Source organism: Dryobates pubescens, chromosome 40, assembly GCF_014839835.1.
Source record: "Dryobates pubescens isolate bDryPub1 chromosome 40, bDryPub1.pri, whole genome shotgun sequence".
NCBI lineage: Eukaryota > Metazoa > Chordata > Aves > Piciformes > Picidae > Dryobates > Dryobates pubescens.
The window spans coordinates 344,857-360,903 of record NC_071651.1 but is presented as its reverse complement, the minus strand read 5'-3'; the positions used below and the strand labels follow the sequence as shown (position 1 = coordinate 360,903).

Genomic DNA, 16,047 nt, shown 5'->3' with positions numbered 1-16,047 from the left:
CCCCCCCGCAGCGACCACCCTGCCCAGCCCCGAGGGGGGTCCGTGACGCTCCCCCATGACGGGCGCCCAGCTGGGTTGAAGAAGATGCCCATGGGTTGGGTGCGTTGGCTGCACCTTGGGGACGCCCCCCCCCCGCGCTCCCCCTCTCCCCCCCCTCCGGCGTAGTCCTGCCTCAGGGCCAGCAGCTGGCCCGGGTGGGGGGCTTGGTGCCACGCACCCCCCCTGGCTTGGCCCCTTGGCTGCTGCGGCTCTGGGGGGGTGGTGGGGAGGGGGGTGGGGGGGTGGGGAGGGGGGGGTGGGGGTCCCCTTCTCGCTGTAAATAAAATATTTATTGTGGACGGTTTGATGCCGCCCCCCCCCCCCCGCCCCCCTCCCCCCATTCCCCATCTTGCTCTTTGTTGGCCCCAGGCCCTGGTTTGTTGTTTTTATTTGTTTGTTTGTTTTTAATAATTAAAGATAATAATAATTATTGTTAATGCTGCTGCTGCTCCGTTGCAGGTGACTCTGATAACCCTTAGAGAGGAATAAAGGATTTATTTTTATCAGTCCTGCCCCAAAGTCATTCCTGGGGAGCTGGGAGAGGGGAGGGGACAGGCTGGGAAGGATGGAGGGGGGTAGGGGATCAATGGTTTCCCCCCCTCCCCCCCCCCCCAGAGCTTCAGAGCTGGGCAGCTGGCTCCCCCTCCGTCTGTCCGTCCACCACCTCTCCATCCGCTCACCTCCAGCCGTCCGTCTGCCCGTCCAGCCTTCCACTCCTTTCCCCTGCCCTCCCCTCCCCGCAGACCCCCTTCTTCCTCCCGCTGTGCCAGTCTCCAGCCCAGCCGTGGGGCATCCAGCGCCGGGGCCGGGGCGCCCATCACCATGGCATCTGGGCTGCGGCATCTCCGGCGCTGGAATTTGCCGGGGCGGCGGAGCTGGTGCCGCCGGGGCCGGGCGTTGGAAGCGGCCACGGGAGGTACAAGACGGCAGACAGGGAATGAGCGTCGTTCATCACCGCTCCCGGCCGGGGCTGACGGCTCCCCTCGGCGCCGGGGGAGGAGGGGAGCCAAGGAGGGCATGGAGGTTACTGGGACTGGGGCCAGGGCAGGGCAGGACTGGCCGCTGGCCCCCACACGCAGCCCCACGCCCGTGCGTGGGGTCTGGCTGCAGCTGCAGAAGGTCTGTGGTCAGGTGGGGGTGCAGCTGGCAGGTGCCCTGATGGCATTGGGTATGCCACTGGGATGGGCATCCTGCACGGAGGGCATCCCCCTGGCACTGGCACCCGCTTGGGATGGGCATTATCTAGAGAGGGCATCCCCCTGGCACAGGCATCCCCTTTGATCAAGCATCCTCTTGGGACTGGCATCCTGCAGGGAGGGCATCCCCTTGGGACAGGCATCCCACCAGGATGGGCACCCCCCCCGCGGGATGGATTCTCCCCTGGGATGGACATCCCACGGGACTGGGATGGGTTTCCCCCTGGCATAAGCATCCTATTAGGGTGGGCATGGCCCCAAGAGGGGCATCCCTGGGAAGGGCATCCCTCCAGGACACTGGGATGGTGTCCCAGCAGGGTGGGCATCCCCTAGGGCAGGCACCCCTGGGGCAGGTGTGGGTAACCTGGCCCTGGCACAGGGGCAGTGAACTGACCCTGCCTGGGGCACCCCCAGTCCCATCATCAGCATGGGGGGGTGGGGGTGTCCCCGGGCTGCCCCAGACTCGGGAACCTCTGGGGGCCCCCCACACACACCCCCTCCAGGGGATCCACGACATCAAAGGCTGCAGGATGACTCTGCCACCACCCAAAATATCCCCCAGCCCTTGGTGGAAAAGTTGATGTTTAGACCCAGAGGAGGGAGAGGAGGGAGCGGGGGGGGGGGGGGGGGGGAGGAAAAAAACCCTAGGGGGGGGCGGCAGGGGGGGGGGGGGGGGCTGCTGTCTGTGCCAAGGTAAAAACACAGCCTGGCGTGGGGGAATCGACTAGAGAAAGGCGAGAAAGAAAAGAAAGGCAAACAAAAACCCCAAAACGTCTGGAAAAGGAACAACAGCCCCAAAAATAACCCTCCGGGCATCTCCCGCCCGCGGGAGTTATCTGCCTGCTAAATTCTGCTCAGGCAGAGGGCATGGAAAGTGGCTGTTTTCCTGCGGTGGCCTGGCAGGGGTGTCCACAATGACATCCTCATCAGTCACCTCTGTTACTCAGCTTTTCCTGCACGCCGCTGACCAGCCGCGACCCCCAGACGGGGCAGGGGGATTGCCAGGCACCGGCTGGGCACCTGGCCGCTGCCTGCGGACCTCCCCGGCTTGGATAAATAGAGGCAGGAGCTGGAAATAGCTGTCGCACGGCCCCAGGGCCAGCCCAGGGCCAGGGACGAGGCGGTGCCAGCCCCGTGCCAGCCAGCCTGGCACATCTGGGAAGCTGGGTGACAGCTGGAGGGTGGCTGCCGGAGGTGCCTGGTGTGGGCTGGGCACCCCCGGTGGGGATGGGCGGTAGCGGGGGACCTGCACAGAGGGGCGGGGGGCAGCGTGCAAAGCTCCAGGACGGGACAGGGTGATGCTCAGGGGTGCAGGACAGGACAGGAGGGCAGGACAGAGGGACAGGGCAGTGCCCAGAGCTACAGGGTGGATGGACAGAGCCATGCCCAGGGGCACAGGACAGAGGGACAGAGTCATGCTTAGAGGTGCGGGACAGAGAGGACAGGAAGGACCACAGAAGAGCAGGACAGAGGGACAGGACCGCGCTCAGGCGCAGAACAGGCAGCCAAGAGGGTACACGGAAGGGCAGGACAGACGGACAGTGCCATTCCCAGAGGTGCAGGACAAAGGGACAGCCCCCTGCCCAGCTGCCCAGGCCCCAACCCACCTGTGTGTGACCATCGCCACCCCGTGCCCCACGAACCCCTGGCACCCCCCACCCCAACCTCCCTTTGGTTGCCACCGGCCCACGTCCCTTCTTCTCCGGCCATTCCCCCCACCCTTTCCCCCTCACCTCCTCCCCCCCCTCACCCCCCAACCTTCCTTCCCCCCCCCCCAACCCCAACCAACTCCAACCCCAACCCCAACCCCATCCACCGCATTCCTCCGACGCGGGGCCAAGGAACCCAGCAACCGTGGCAGTCCTGGCCTCTAATCCCCGGGGCATGCCAACCCCGGGGGGATCGTCGCCGTCACCCACTCCTCGATAGGTGACCAATGCCCGAGACGAACAATTAGGGACAAAGCCGGAGCCGCCGGGGGCTAACGCCGAGCTTCACGGTGCCTTGTGCGGCATTCGCTGCCTTTAATGAATTGTCCATCAGCCCTTTCAGCTCCGCTCGCCCGGGCTGGATTAATCTGAGAAGCCGCAGTGGGGAAGGAGCCTCTAAGCCTGTATTTATTACTCTGCCATTGTAACTAATTGAGGTAATTATCTGTGACTCCAACCCCGCCGCAACAATGCCGCATTCACCGGCACCCCGCTTCCCACCGGCTCCTCCCGACGGCCTGGGACAGCCGGCACCGGGAGGGCTACCCCGGAGCGCAAGGTGGTGGCCGGAGAGGCGTGGGGATGTGGTTGGCATCGTGCAGGACACAAGGTGGTGGCCAGAGTGGTGTGGGGATGCGGTTGGCATCGTGCAGGACACAAGGTGGTGGCCAGAGTGGTGTGGGGATGTGGTTGGCATCGTGCAGGACACAAGGTGGTGGCCAGAGAGGTGTGGGGATGTGGTTGGCATCGTGCAGGACAGAAGGTGGTGGCCAGAGAGGTGTGGGCACGTGGTTGGCATCGTGCAGGACACAAGGTGGTGGCCAGAGTGGTGTGGGGATGTGGTTGGCATCGTGCAGGACACAAGGTGGTGGCCATCAAGGTGTGGGCATGTGGTTGGCATCGTGCAGGCTACTGAGAGCACAAAGTGGTGGCCAGAGAGGTGTGGGGATGTGGTTGGCATCATGCAGGCCACAAGGTGGCAACCAGAGAGGTATAAAGATGTGTTTGGCATCATTCAGGATGAGAGGGAAAGCTGGTGGCCATCAAGGTGTGGGCACGTGGCTGGCACTGTGTGGGTCACTGAGATCAAAACCTGGTGGCCAGTGAGCTGTGGGGTCGTGGCTGGCATCTTGCAGGACACTGAGACTGAAATCTGATGGGCAGTAAGCTGTGGGCATGTCCTTGGCACCATGCAGACACTGAGAGCGAGACCTGGTGGCCAGCAAGCTGTGGGCATGTGGCTGGCACCAGGACATACAAGGTGCCAGCTCTCTGGGGACACCGCTGGCACATGCAGGGTCCCAGGCATGGCCCTGGCACCGGCACAGGCTTGCCCACATCTCTGTGGGGACAGCGCCAGTGGCACTCGCAGCTCCCTGGGGACGCTGGTGACACGCGGGGGCACGGCTCGCCGGGAACGCCGCTGGCACCGGCGCACGCGTGCCCACATCCCTCCGGCACCAGCGACAGTCGTGAGTCACGACGGGGCACCCGCGTGGCCGTGCCCATCCCCGGCTTCTGGTTGGCATCCGCAGGGGCAGCGCCCTTCCCGCGTCCCCTCTGCTCCGGGGACACGACCCCCAATGCCCCCCCGGTGCTCCCCGGTGCTCCCCGGTCCGCTCGGTCACCGGCTGCGCGGCGACACCTGGTGGCCGCGGGCAGGATCATGCCTCGGGCCGGGGGCACCGCACGGGGCGGGCACCGGGGGAGCCGCGGGAAGGGCACCGCCGCCGTCCGCCGCGACTGGCACACCCCGGGCCGCACCGGGCAGCGTGCCAAGCTGTGCTGAGCCGTGCCAACCCCTTCACCATGCGGAGCTGTGCCCACGCCAAGCCATGCCATGCTGCACCGAACTGATACTGTTTGTGCCAAGCCATGCCAGGTTGTGCCAGGTCGTATTGAGCTGTTCCAGGCTGTGCCAAGCTGTTCTGGGCTATCCATGACTGTGCCAGGCTGTCCTGTGCCATGCTAAACCATGTCTGACTATGCCAACCTGTACCAGGCTGTGCTGTGCCAGGCGAGGTTAGACTGCACCGAGGTGTGCCAAGCCGTGCCAGGTCATGCCAAGGCCACCCTGGGCAGCACTAACTGTGCCATTCCAGGCTGTGCCAGGCCATACCATGCCGTGCCGAGCCACCAACCCATGTCGTGCCAGGCCAGACCATGCTGTGACAAACCAGACCCCACCGTGCCAGGCTGTGCCAGGGTAGGCTGAGGTCGCCAGCGTGGCTCATGCCAGGCAGCAGAGGCCACTTGCCAGGACAGGGCACGGCTGTGGGGCGGGGGTGTGTGTGTGACGTGTCGCCGGGGCTGCCCTGGACGTGCCCCCCCCCCCCCCCCCCCGGGCCTTCTCCCGGACTCCTTTGCGTGCCCCCCCCGGTGCCAGCTGCCTCTGGCTGCGACCTGCCCGCCGGTGTCGCCGGGATAATGCCAGGGTCGCGCCGGGGGGGGCGGAGGAGGCTCCGGTTTTAAATAGTGCAAACTGCTGCGGTTTCCTTCCCCCCCCCCGCGGGGATCCTCCCGCCGCCCCCCGCCCTCCCCCCCCCCCCAGCAGTGACTAAGAGGTGGCAGACAGACACCCCCCTCCCACCCGTGACTCACCCGGTGTGTCCCCCCCCGGCCGTGACGTGGGGCTCGGTGGCCGCGGGCCAGACCCTGCTGCCTTCACCTACTCATTACAGGGGACCCGGGGGGGGGAGGGGGGAGGCACAGGGCCGCGTCCCGCCCCCGCCGTGACGCCTGCCAGGGTTGGGGGGGGTCCGGGGGGGCCTTAAGCTGTTTTCGCCCTCCACCGACGGCGCCGCCCCCCCCCCCCCCCCGCTTGCGGGACCCCTGCCTGGGGGGCAACAAAGGGGGGGAGGGGGGTGGCACCCAGCAGGGCTTAGAACCCCTTGGGGGGGCACCAAAATGAAGGTTTTGGGGGAGGTCCTGGCAGGACTCAGTCCCCCCCCCTGCCCCCCGACATCCCCCCCCCCCCCCCCGTGCCCCTCACCCACCTGTGCCTGCCGGCTGGCACCGTGCCCCTGGCAGCGCAGGAGATGTGGTAGGGCACCCGGTGAGCCTCGGGGGCGATGCCCACGCCCTGGCACCCTGCCCACTCTGCGGGGGGGACACAGGGTGGCAATTAGGGGCACACAGGGTGGCAGCAGGGGGGGCAGGGCAGGGGGTGCTGGGGGAGGCTGGCACCCACCGGTGACGTCGTAGATCCTGCCCTCCATCTGTGCCAGGCAGGTGACCCTCATCCTCCCCCCATGGTCCTCATCCTCCCTCCCTGCTTCCTTCCTCCTCATCCTCCCACCCTGGGTCCCTCTCTCTCCTCATCCTCTCCCTTTGATTCTTCCTCCCTCCTTTTCATGCCCTCCCTCTTCATCCTCTCCCCCTTGCTTCTCCCTCCCTCTTCATCCTCCCCTCCCTGCTCATCCTCCTCCCTGCTTCTCCTTCCTCTTCCTCCCCCCCAGGAGCTCACTGGCAGGGAGCCATGGAAGGAAAGAGGCCTCAGGAGCCACCAGGAGAAGCCTTCCCTAAGGTCTGGCCTCAAAAGGAGCTGAGACTGGGGGTGGGAGGGAGGTCACCCACCCCCTGCCAGGCCTCCTCCTCCCCCTCAGAGGGGATGAAGCAGGGCTCCTTCCTCCTCTCTTCTCTCTTTCTGCTCCTTCCTCCCCTCCTTCCTTTCCTTCCTCCCCTCCTCCCTTTCCTTCCTGCTGTTTCCTCCACTCCTTCCTCTTCTTCCTGCTGCTTCCTCCCCTCCTTCCTCTTCTTTTTTTCTCCTCTCCTTTCCCCTGAGCCCCTGGGGAGGGAATCCCTCACGGCTCGACCAAAGCTGCTGCTCCTTGGGTGCCCTGCACTCAGTTCCTGGGGTGCTCAGGGTGCTGCTGGTGCCTGTCCCCAGCTGCCTCACCCCAGGCTGGAGCCCTCCCGAGCTCTGCCCCCAGCAGAGGCAGCACTTGAGTCAGTCCAAGGCAGAGGAGAGGATGGGGAAGGGGATGGAGGTTCGGGGGGTCCTGGCCCCCTGAGGGCATCCCTGGATTGGCCAATTTAGGAGGAATTTGATGTTTCCAAAAGGAAAAGCAAAGATGCTGGGGGTGGGCTGGAGGTGGGCTGGGGGTGGGCTGGGGGTGAGGGGTTCCTGCCCTGGGCGGGGGGGAGCTGCAGTCTGGGGAGCTTAGAAGGTGTTGGGACAAAGCCTGAGCCTGGGCCGAGGGCGTCTGGGGACGAAGCCAAAGCAGCTGCTTCCTTCAGCAGCCCCCACCCCGGAGCTGGGCTGGGGATGGTCCTTGTCCCTTCTGTGTCCCCAGAGAGAGGGGACTCAGGTTGGGTGAAAAAGGGACTAAAAACAAGGGGGGGGGGGGGAAGACCCTAAAACAGCCCCAAAAAAACAAAGGCAAAGGAAAAAGCTTCAGCCTCGATCTGCTGCCTGCGGTGTAAGCCGAGGCCGAGCCCTGCTCCTCACCCCGCGGCCGCAGTCGATGTTTATTCAAACGCTTTTGCTTCTTCGGCCTCTCCTCCTCCCTCTGCCAAGCCCTGGGCTGGGGGCAGCGGGCAGGGGAAATGCGCCTGACCCGCCCCCTCCCCTAAAAAACAGACCCCCGGGTCCCCAGGAGGGGACTCAGGGCAGAGAGAGGACCCCGAGGGCAGAGAGAGGATCTCAGGGCAGAGGGAGGACCCCGGGGGCAGAGGGAGGACCCCGGGGGCAGAGAGAGGTCCCCGGGGACAGAGGGAGGACCCCGAGGGCAGAGGGAGGACCCCACATCTCCCCTGGCAGGGATGGAGGGGGCTGAAGGGTTGAGCCACAGAGGCTCCCAGGGATGGTGGTGCCAGGGGGGGCTCAGAGGAGGGGAGAAAGTTCAGTCCTGGGGGCACAGCCGGGGGGCTTCTGCTGTCCTCGCATCCTTCCAGCTTGGCCACCGCTGGCTCCAGCCCTGGTTCCCCGCTCCGGTACGCGGCGGGGGCGAGCGGGACCGAGCCCCGGGAGCGAGCGGGACGGAGCCCTGGCTCCGCTCAGGGCTGCAGCCAGGCGCGGACGTGGCCCTCGGCGAGGGCGATGCCCAGCATGATGCCACTGCCCAGCAGGAACCCCACGTTCTGCAGCAGGAACCGGCTCCAGGTGCCCTCCCCGGGGCCCTGGGCACCCCGCAGCGCCTCGGGAAGCTGGGGGCATAGCCGGGGGGGAGCTCAGTGGGGGCTGCTGTAGGACCCCAGCCCCGCAGCCACCCCACCGGCTGCCCCCTTACCATGTCGGCCAGGGCCACGTAGAGGAAGATGCCAGCGGTGGTGGTGAGGATCCATGGGGTGAGGTGGGACCAGCTCTGCCCCACTGCCACCCCCACCGCTGCCCCCAGGCAGGAGAGCAGAGCCGAGAGCAGGTTGAGGAGCAGGAGGGTGCGGGGGGCTGTGCCTGCTTGCAGCAGCACTGCCAGGTCCCCTGCGGCGAGAGGAGGAAGGAGGCTGGGGAGGGGGCTGGGGGGGGGTGCTGCAGGGGTGCCACAGCTGGGGCAAGGGTGGGGTGGGGGTGGCACCTACCCAGCTCGTGGGGCAGCTCATGGCAGAGCACGGCCAGGGCAGTGCTGAGGCCACTGGCCAGGCTGTGGGAGAAGGCAGCACCTGGCAGGAAGAGGATCCATTGCCCCCTGCCCCTGTGTGCCCCCTGCCCCTGTGCGCCCCCTGCCCCTGTGTGCCCCCTGCCCCTGTGTGCCCCTTGTCCCCCTGTGTCCCCCTTGTCCCCACTGTCTCCCTGCACCTGTGCCCCAGTGCACCCCTTGGCCTCCTGCACCCCATGTGCCCCCCCTGTGTCCCCCTGCGCTGAGCCCCTCACCGATGGCCACTCCGTCTGTCAGGTTGTGGATCCCATCCCCCAGCACCACCATCCAGACCACGTCGGCGGCCCCGGGCTTGGGGGGCAGTGTGGAGCCGTGGGAGTGCCCGTGGGCGTGTCCGTGGGAGTGTCCGTGGGTGTGTCCGTGGGTGTGTCCGTGGGAGTGTCCGTGGGTGTGTCCGTGGGAGTGTCCGTGGGGCTTAAGCTCCAGCTCTGGCTCCGGCGCCGCCAGCTCGCTCCCTGCGGTGGGAGGGTCACGGAGCTGGGGGTCAGGGCTGGGGGCTGCAGGGGCTGCGGGGTGCAAGGAGTGGGGGGAGGGGGGAGGGAGGGGTCCTTACCTCCTTGTAACGGTGCCAGGACCCCCACGGCCACCTCGAGGCTCTCTCCAGGGGAGCGTTGCTGGGGTGGGGAAGGCAGAGAGACTGGGTGCCAGCCGGAGCCGGTGGCAGCCCCGCACTGTGCCCGGTGCCAGCCGGAGCCGGTGGCAGCCCCATGCCATGCCCGGTGCCCGGTGCCCCTGGGCTCTCACCGTGGCCTCCCGGCTCCGCCGCAGCACCCCCAGGAGCAGCTCCAGCAGGAAGAGAAGGTAGATGCCCCCCAGCGCTGCCAGCCCCTGCAGCACCGCCGCCCCCGGCTCTGCCAACGCCTCCTGGTGCCTGCCCTGAGCCTGGGCACACAGAGGGGGGGGGAGGGGGAACAGGGAGCCGGTGGCTCAGGGGGTCCCCTCCTTAGATACCAACCATGGCCCCAAACCCTCCTTAGATGCCACCAGGAACCCACCCAGGACCTCCGAACCCTCCTCAGATGCCACCCAGGCTCCACCCAGGGCTCCACCCCCCGCTGGGTGCCAGCCCACTGGGGGCTTGGGTGGTACCTACGTGGGGCCAGAGGTGGAGGAGAGCATCCCCGCAGAGGGTGCCCACGGCCAGGGCCACCAGGAAGGTCAGCAGGGAGCGGAAGGAGCTGCGGCTCAGCAGCGGCACCAGGGCGATGGCCAGGGCCGAGGGCAGGCTGAGCAGCGCCACAGCCAGGAGCCCCCAGCCCAGCCCTGCGGGCAGGGTGAGATGGGCACCGCCCGGGCGGGGAGGGGGCGAGCTCCCGGGGATGGGGGCGCAGGGCTGAGGTGGAGGGATGCAGGGGTGGGGACGGGGTGGGGGGGGATGTGATGGGGTTGGAGAAGGAGGAGGGCGCTTGGGTGGGGGGCGTGGGGGGTGTCAGTGTGGGGATGGGGTGGCAGGGAGGGGGATGTGAGGATTAGATGCTGGGGGGGGGGGGGGGATCCAGGGAGGGTGAGGGACTTCGCGGGGTGGGGGTGGGGGTGTTGATGGAGGAGTCAGGGGTGGGGATGCAGGGATAGGGACCAGGGGTACCAGGGGCTCAGGGGACAGGCACCCTGGGGACCATCTGAGGAGAGTCCAGGGGCTTGGGGTGCAGGGACAGGGACCCTGGGGACCAGGGGCTTAGGGTACAGGGACCATGGAGACCCTCTGATGAGGGTCCAGGGGCTTGGGGTGCAGGGACAGGGACCCTGGGGACCAGGGGCTCAGGGGGCAGGGACCACAGGGTCCAGACTGTGAGGGAGCCAGAACAGGGAGCCGCAGAGCCAGGGGGTTACGGAGCTGAGGGTCCTGGGGACCGCAGGGGCCGCAGGGGAGCCAGGGATGAGCGACCTGGGGCTGGGGGCTGGGGAAGGGGCCTGGGTTTTGGGGTTACCTGGCCAGAGGGCCCCCCCCGGGGGGGGCAGCGTCACCTCGTCGCGGTGCTGGATGCAGACTCTGCTGTCGATCTGGTAGAGCAGGGCCGGGCAGAGCAGGGTGAACTGCTCGGGGGTCAGCTGCGACCCCGAGTCCAGCCCGAAGCTGCCCAGCAGCTGCGAGACGTTGAGGCACTGCGGGGGGGGGGCACAGCCCTGAGTGGGGCTGGGGAGGGGGCTGGGGGGGGGCTGCTCCCGGTTCCTGCTGCAGGCTGAAGAGCAGCCAGGACCCCCCCCCCTCGGGGTGCTCCCGGCAGAGTGGAATGATGAGACACCCCCCTCCCCCCCCCCCAAATCCCACTCACATCATCGTGGGGGTGGTCGGCACCGGAGTGCTCCAGGCCCAGGACCCTCCCCAGGAGGCTGAGCCCCGCCTGGGGGCGTGGGGGTGCCCCAGGGGTGGCACCGGAGGGCTCGGCGGGCACCGGCTTGGTCCAGCTTGGTGTCTGGGAGGGCTGGGGGCTGGAGGCGGGGGGGGGGGGGGGGGTATGAGGATGGATGAAACCTTTATCCCCTGCCCCCCACTCTTCCCCCCCAGATCCCCACCCCGGGCTCCCAGCGCCGCACCGGGGCTGGCCGGCAGCATCCCCCCCGGGAGGGGGCGGGCGGGTACCTGGCGGCGGCGGCGGCGGCACGGGTGGGCAGGGGGCTGCCGGGGGCCAGCTCCGGGCTGTGCTCCCAGGCCGGGTGCCGGTGCCGATGCTTCTCCTCCTGCACCTCCAGCAGGTCCAGGTGGCTGACGTGGCCGTGGCCCAGCTCCTCGTGCTGGATCCGCACCACCTGCACCCTGCCCAGCCCCAGGCTGCCCAGCAGCCGTGCCAGCCCCTCGGAGGGCAGCGTCCCGTTGGCACCGTACTGCCCGAAGAGCTGCTGCAGGTAGTAGCCGTGCTCCTGCGCCGCGTCCTCGGGCAGCGGCCCCGGGGAACCCCCCGGGACCCCCCGAGCCAGCAGCCCCAGCGCCCCCAGGAGGAGCCAACCGGTGCCCATGGGGGCCAGATCCTGCAGCCTGCGGCGGAGCTGGGGGCAGGAAGGAGGTTGCGGGGGGTGGGGGGGGGAAGGGAAAGAAGGCGACGCGGATGTGAGGGTGGGGTGGAAGCTGCGGGGGGGGGCCCTGGTCCCACACAGGCTCCCCCGCACCCGCGACCCCCTTCCCCCCCCCCCCCGTGGGTACGAACCCTCCTGCGGCCGGGTGGGAAGTGCCAGGCGGCATCAGGGTCACGGCTTGGGCACAGGTGGCCCGGGGGGGGGGGGGGCGCTCAGGGACTCCCCCGGGGAGGGGGGGCTGGGGGGAGCGGGGCACCAGCAGGGCCAGACGGCTGTCTCCGGACCCCCCCCTCACCCGTGGGGGGGTTGCCTGGGTGCTGGTGGGGGGTGGGCACGCCGTGGGGGTGCCACTTGTCCTTGAGGGGAGGTTTTGCAAGCAGGGCAGCGGCGCTGGGGGGGTTAATGTTTCACCGGCAGGGGAGATAACGGCGGCGGCGGCGGCAGCCCCCCGCCCCCCCACCCCCCCCACCCCGAGGCTGGGCACCCCTGCCCACCCCCCCACCCCCCACCCTGCTGCCGGGCACCGTCCCTGGGTGCCAGGAGGCCCACGGGGATTGCCCTTCCCCTCCACGTGTGTGGGGCCCACAGGAGCTGGCACCCCCCTGGCACCTCCCGCCCCCCCCCTCCCCCTCCCGGCGTGGAGCAGGGTCCCAGGGGTGCCCCCCCCGGCTCAGCGGGGCTGTCGTGTCGCCCCCTCCCCCCCCCCCGGGTCCCTGGCATCATCCTGTTCGCGGTGCCCCTCCCCAGAGGGCACAGCCCCCACTGCCCCCCCGGGCACCCCTCCCGTGCCCACCCTGCTCGGGGGGGGGGGCCTCACCAGTGCCGGTGGTGAGGGCCGGGGGGGGGTTCCCCACTCAGTGGCCCCCAGCCTCGTGCTGCAGCTCTGCCCTCTGCTTGCTGCACCCAGCCCCGGGGGGGGGCCAAGGGTCACCCTGGAGCTGCTCCCAGCCAGCCCTCTGCCGGGAGGGGCCTGGAAGGGAGGGGGGAAGGGAGGGGGTGCGGGGGGGCAGGGGGGGGTCCAGACCCCCAAGACAGGGCCAGGGCATGGGCAAGGAGCAGGCAGGGCACAGGCAGGAGCTCAACCTTTATTGATGCCCACCCTGGCACCTCCTGGGGCGCAGGCAGGTGGGGGGCACAGCTCGGGGGGGGGCTGCAGACCCCCGTTTTGGGGGGTGGGGGGTGGGACACCCAGGCAGCTCCGCCCCCTTCTTCCCTGGACCCCCAAGAAAAGAGGTTCCAGGACCCCTCCCCCCCCCCTTCCCTGGAGGCACACAGGTTGGGGGGGGGGGGGGATGGGCAGCAGGGGCCAGCCCCCCCACTTCCTCCCCCCGGGGGCTGCTGAGGGGTGAGGGGCCAGGACCCCCCCCAGCCCCCAAAGCCGTGCTGGGGGGGCCCGGGGGGGGGGTCCCCAGGCCGTTATCTCTTGCTGCTCCTTCGAGTCTCTTTGCCGTTGCTGACGGGGCCGGGGGCCCCCCCGGGGTGCCCAGGCTGGCTGCGCGTGATGCGGCCGCTGGGGGGGTGGGCGGGGGGCCCGGGGGGGTGGGCGGCGCCCCCCGGGCTCAGCCCATTCCCGTTCTGGCTGTCGGGGGCTGGAAGGAGAGCGCAGGGCAGGGGTGAGGCCGGAGGCAGCCCCCAGGAGCAGGCAGGGCTTGGGGGGGGAGGGGAGGGGGCAGACCAACAGAGCCCCAGGCCCAGCCCCCTGCCCTGCTCCCGGGCTTGGGGTCTCACAGCCTCCCCAGGGTGGGGAGGGGGCTACCTGGGGGGGCTGCGGGGGGGCCCTGGTTGCTCTGTGAAGCAGCTGCAGTTGTGCTCTCGTTCTGGGCCTGTGGAGGAGATGGAGACAACCCCCGCCCCCCCCCCCCCCCAACTGTGAGCCAGGAACCAGGGTGGGGGATGGCTCAGGGGTCCCAGTGGTGCCAGCCTGGGCCCCTCCCCACGCCCCCAGCCCCCCTCAGCCCCCCCCCCCGGCTCACCCCTTTGCCCTGCGACTGCTGTGCCACATACTCAGGGTTGGGCTCGCTGAAGTTGGGCACCTCAGAGTACACCATGCAGAACCTGGAGGGCACAAAGCAGGGGGTGGGGTGGGGGCGGTGGGCACCCCCAGGAGCCCCTCCCAGCTCCGGTGGGACCCCCCCCAGCCCCCCCCGTGCCCCCCAGGCCTGCCTTACTCTCCGATCTTCTGCAGGTCCCCCCCGCGCCCTGTGTACAGAGTCAGGCAGCCCTTGAAGACCGAAGCGTAGCTGGAGGAGGAGGAGGAGGAGGAGGAGATGAGGCTGGGGAGGGGGTGCGAGGGGCCCTGAGGGGGGGGGCGGGGGGGGCAGGGTACCCCTTGGTGAGGCGAATGATGTCCCCAGGCTGGATGAGGTTGCCCACATCGTCCCACACCGAGATGTTGATGCTGCCGGTCTTGTCGGCCACCTTGCAGGTCCTCACCTCGTGCCCGTCCTTGGTCTTGGTCACCCGGCCTGGGGGGGGCAAGGGGGGCAGCTCAGCGGGGCTGGGGGGGGACGGCGGGGCTGGGGGCGTCAGTAGGGGCTGGGGGGGGTCAGTGGGGCTGGGGGGGGTCAGTAGGGGCTGGGGGGGGTCAGCGGGGCTGGGGGGGGACAGCGGGGCTGGGGGCGTCAGTAGGGGCTGGGGGAGGTCAGCGGGGTTTGGGGGAGGGGTCAGCGGGATTGGGAGGGGTCAGCGGGGCTAAGGGGGGGTCAGCGGAGATGGGAGGGGTCAGTGGGGCGGGGGCGGGGCAGCGGTACCTGGGGGAGGGACACAGCGATCAGAGGATCTCAGGGGCCAGAAGGGACCTCTGGAGGTCTCCCAGCCCAAGCCCCCCCTGCCAGAGCCACAGAGCCCAGCCCAGGGCCCCCCAGGAGCGCAGCCAGGCAGGGCTGGAGAGGCTGCAGGGAAGGAGACTCCGCAGCCTCCCTGGGCAGCCTGCCCCAGGGCTCTGCCACCCTCCCAGGGCAGAAGCTGCTCCTGGTGCTGAGCTGCAACCTCCTGGGCTGCAGCTTCCCTCCCCTGCCCCTTGGCCTGCCCCAGGCTGCAGCTGAGCAGAGCCTGGCCCCTGCCTCCTGCCCCCCAGCCCCCAGCTCTCGACAGACATCCATCAGATCCCTCTCAGCCTTCGCTCAGCACCCCCAGGGCCCTCAGCCTCTCCTCCCCCCCCAGGCAGTGCTCCAGGGCCCTGCAGCATCCTCACAGCCCTCCCTTGGACCCCCCCCAGCAGATCCCTGAGCCCAGAGCTGGATGCAGTACTCCAGGGGAGGTCTCAGCAGGGCAGAGCAGGGGGGGAGGAGAAGCTGCCTCCAGCTGCTGCCCCCCAGGGTCCCTTTGGCTTTCCCGGCCCCAGGGGCACACTGCTGACCCACGGAGCAGCTGCTGCCCCCCAGGGCCCCCCCAGGTCCTTCCCCCCAGCAGGTCACCTCCTAACCCCCCGCCCCCACCTGTCTCCAGCACGATGAAGATGAGGTTGAGGTTCTTCAGCCCAGGCTTGACGTCCTTCACCAGGGTCTCGGTGCTCATGGTGCCGGCGGGGGCCCTGCCGAGGCAGCTGTCACCGCCCCCCCCCGCGCCACAGGGGGGGACACCAGGGTGGGGGCCACAGCCTGGGGACAGCGCTAGGGGGATAGGGGACAGCCGGCTGGCAGGGGCAGGACTGCTGGGCTGGGCCAGGGCCGTGAGGAGTCACTGCAGGATGGGAGCCCTGGGACGGGACCGTGGGGACCACCGGGATGGGGACACCGGGATGGGACCACCGGGGATGGGACCACCGGGGGTGGGACCACCGGGATGGGATACCGGGGATGGGACCAGCGGGGATGGGACCACCGGGATGAGATACCGGGGATGGGACCAGCGGGGATGGGACCACCGGGATGGGACCACCGGGGGTGGGACCACCGGGATGAGATACCGGGGGTGGGACCAGCGGGGATGGGGCTGGGGGGACACAGGATAGGACCACCGGGATGGGACCATGGGGACACCGGGATGGGACCACCGGGATGAGATACCGGGGATGGGACCACCGGGATGGGACCATGGGGACACCGGGGATGTGACTGCAGGGCTATGGGCACGGGACCACCGGGCTGCGAGGGAGATACCGGCGAGGGGACGGTGGGGACCCGGGACCTCTGGGGATGGAGTTACCAGGGGAGAGGTCTCCGGGGCCACCCCGAGGATGGCGCCGCGGGGACGGGACGGCCAGGCTGCGGGAACAGCCCGGGGACGGGACCGCGGGGATGGGTCTCCCAAAACCGGGATCCCGGCGCTACCGGACACGGAGTCAGCTGCGGGCTGGGACCGATCCCTGCCCGTCCCCCCCTCCAACCTCCCGCCCCACCACCAGGGGGCGCTGGCGGCTCTGCCTCCCCCCCTCCCCCCCGCCCCGCTGCGCGCGCTGACCTGCCCGAGCGCCGCCGCCGCCGGCACTCCCGGAAGTCGCCGGCCGCCACTCCCGGGCAGCCAATCAGCGACCGGAGGGGGCGGGGCACGCGC

General features: G+C 69.4%; 2 protein-coding genes across 2 annotated transcripts; both read right to left on the bottom strand.

Annotated features, from left to right (window-relative positions):
* Positions 1-7,942: 7,942 nt before the first annotated feature.
* On the bottom strand, positions 7,943-11,496 carry SLC39A5 (solute carrier family 39 member 5). Its single transcript, XM_054177331.1, has 10 exons — positions 11,123-11,496; positions 10,815-10,971; positions 10,470-10,644; positions 9,635-9,804; positions 9,286-9,423; positions 9,095-9,155; positions 8,757-8,996; positions 8,465-8,545; positions 8,176-8,366; positions 7,943-8,092 (listed from the first exon to the last, which is right to left on the bottom strand). The coding sequence occupies exons 1-10, from the start codon at positions 11,494-11,496 to the stop codon at positions 7,943-7,945; spliced, it is 1,737 nt and encodes a 578-aa protein (XP_054033306.1).
* Positions 11,497-12,955: 1,459 nt separating this feature from the next.
* Positions 12,956-15,994, bottom strand: NABP2 (nucleic acid binding protein 2). Its single transcript, XM_054177494.1, has 7 exons — positions 15,955-15,994; positions 14,991-15,097; positions 13,880-14,018; positions 13,722-13,793; positions 13,527-13,608; positions 13,310-13,376; positions 12,956-13,142 (listed from the first exon to the last, which is right to left on the bottom strand). Exons 2-7 carry the CDS (start codon positions 15,067-15,069, stop codon positions 12,970-12,972), a joined length of 612 nt encoding a protein of 203 aa, XP_054033469.1. The 5' UTR covers positions 15,070-15,097; positions 15,955-15,994; the 3' UTR covers positions 12,956-12,969.
* Between the last annotated feature and the right edge of the window lie 53 nt (positions 15,995-16,047).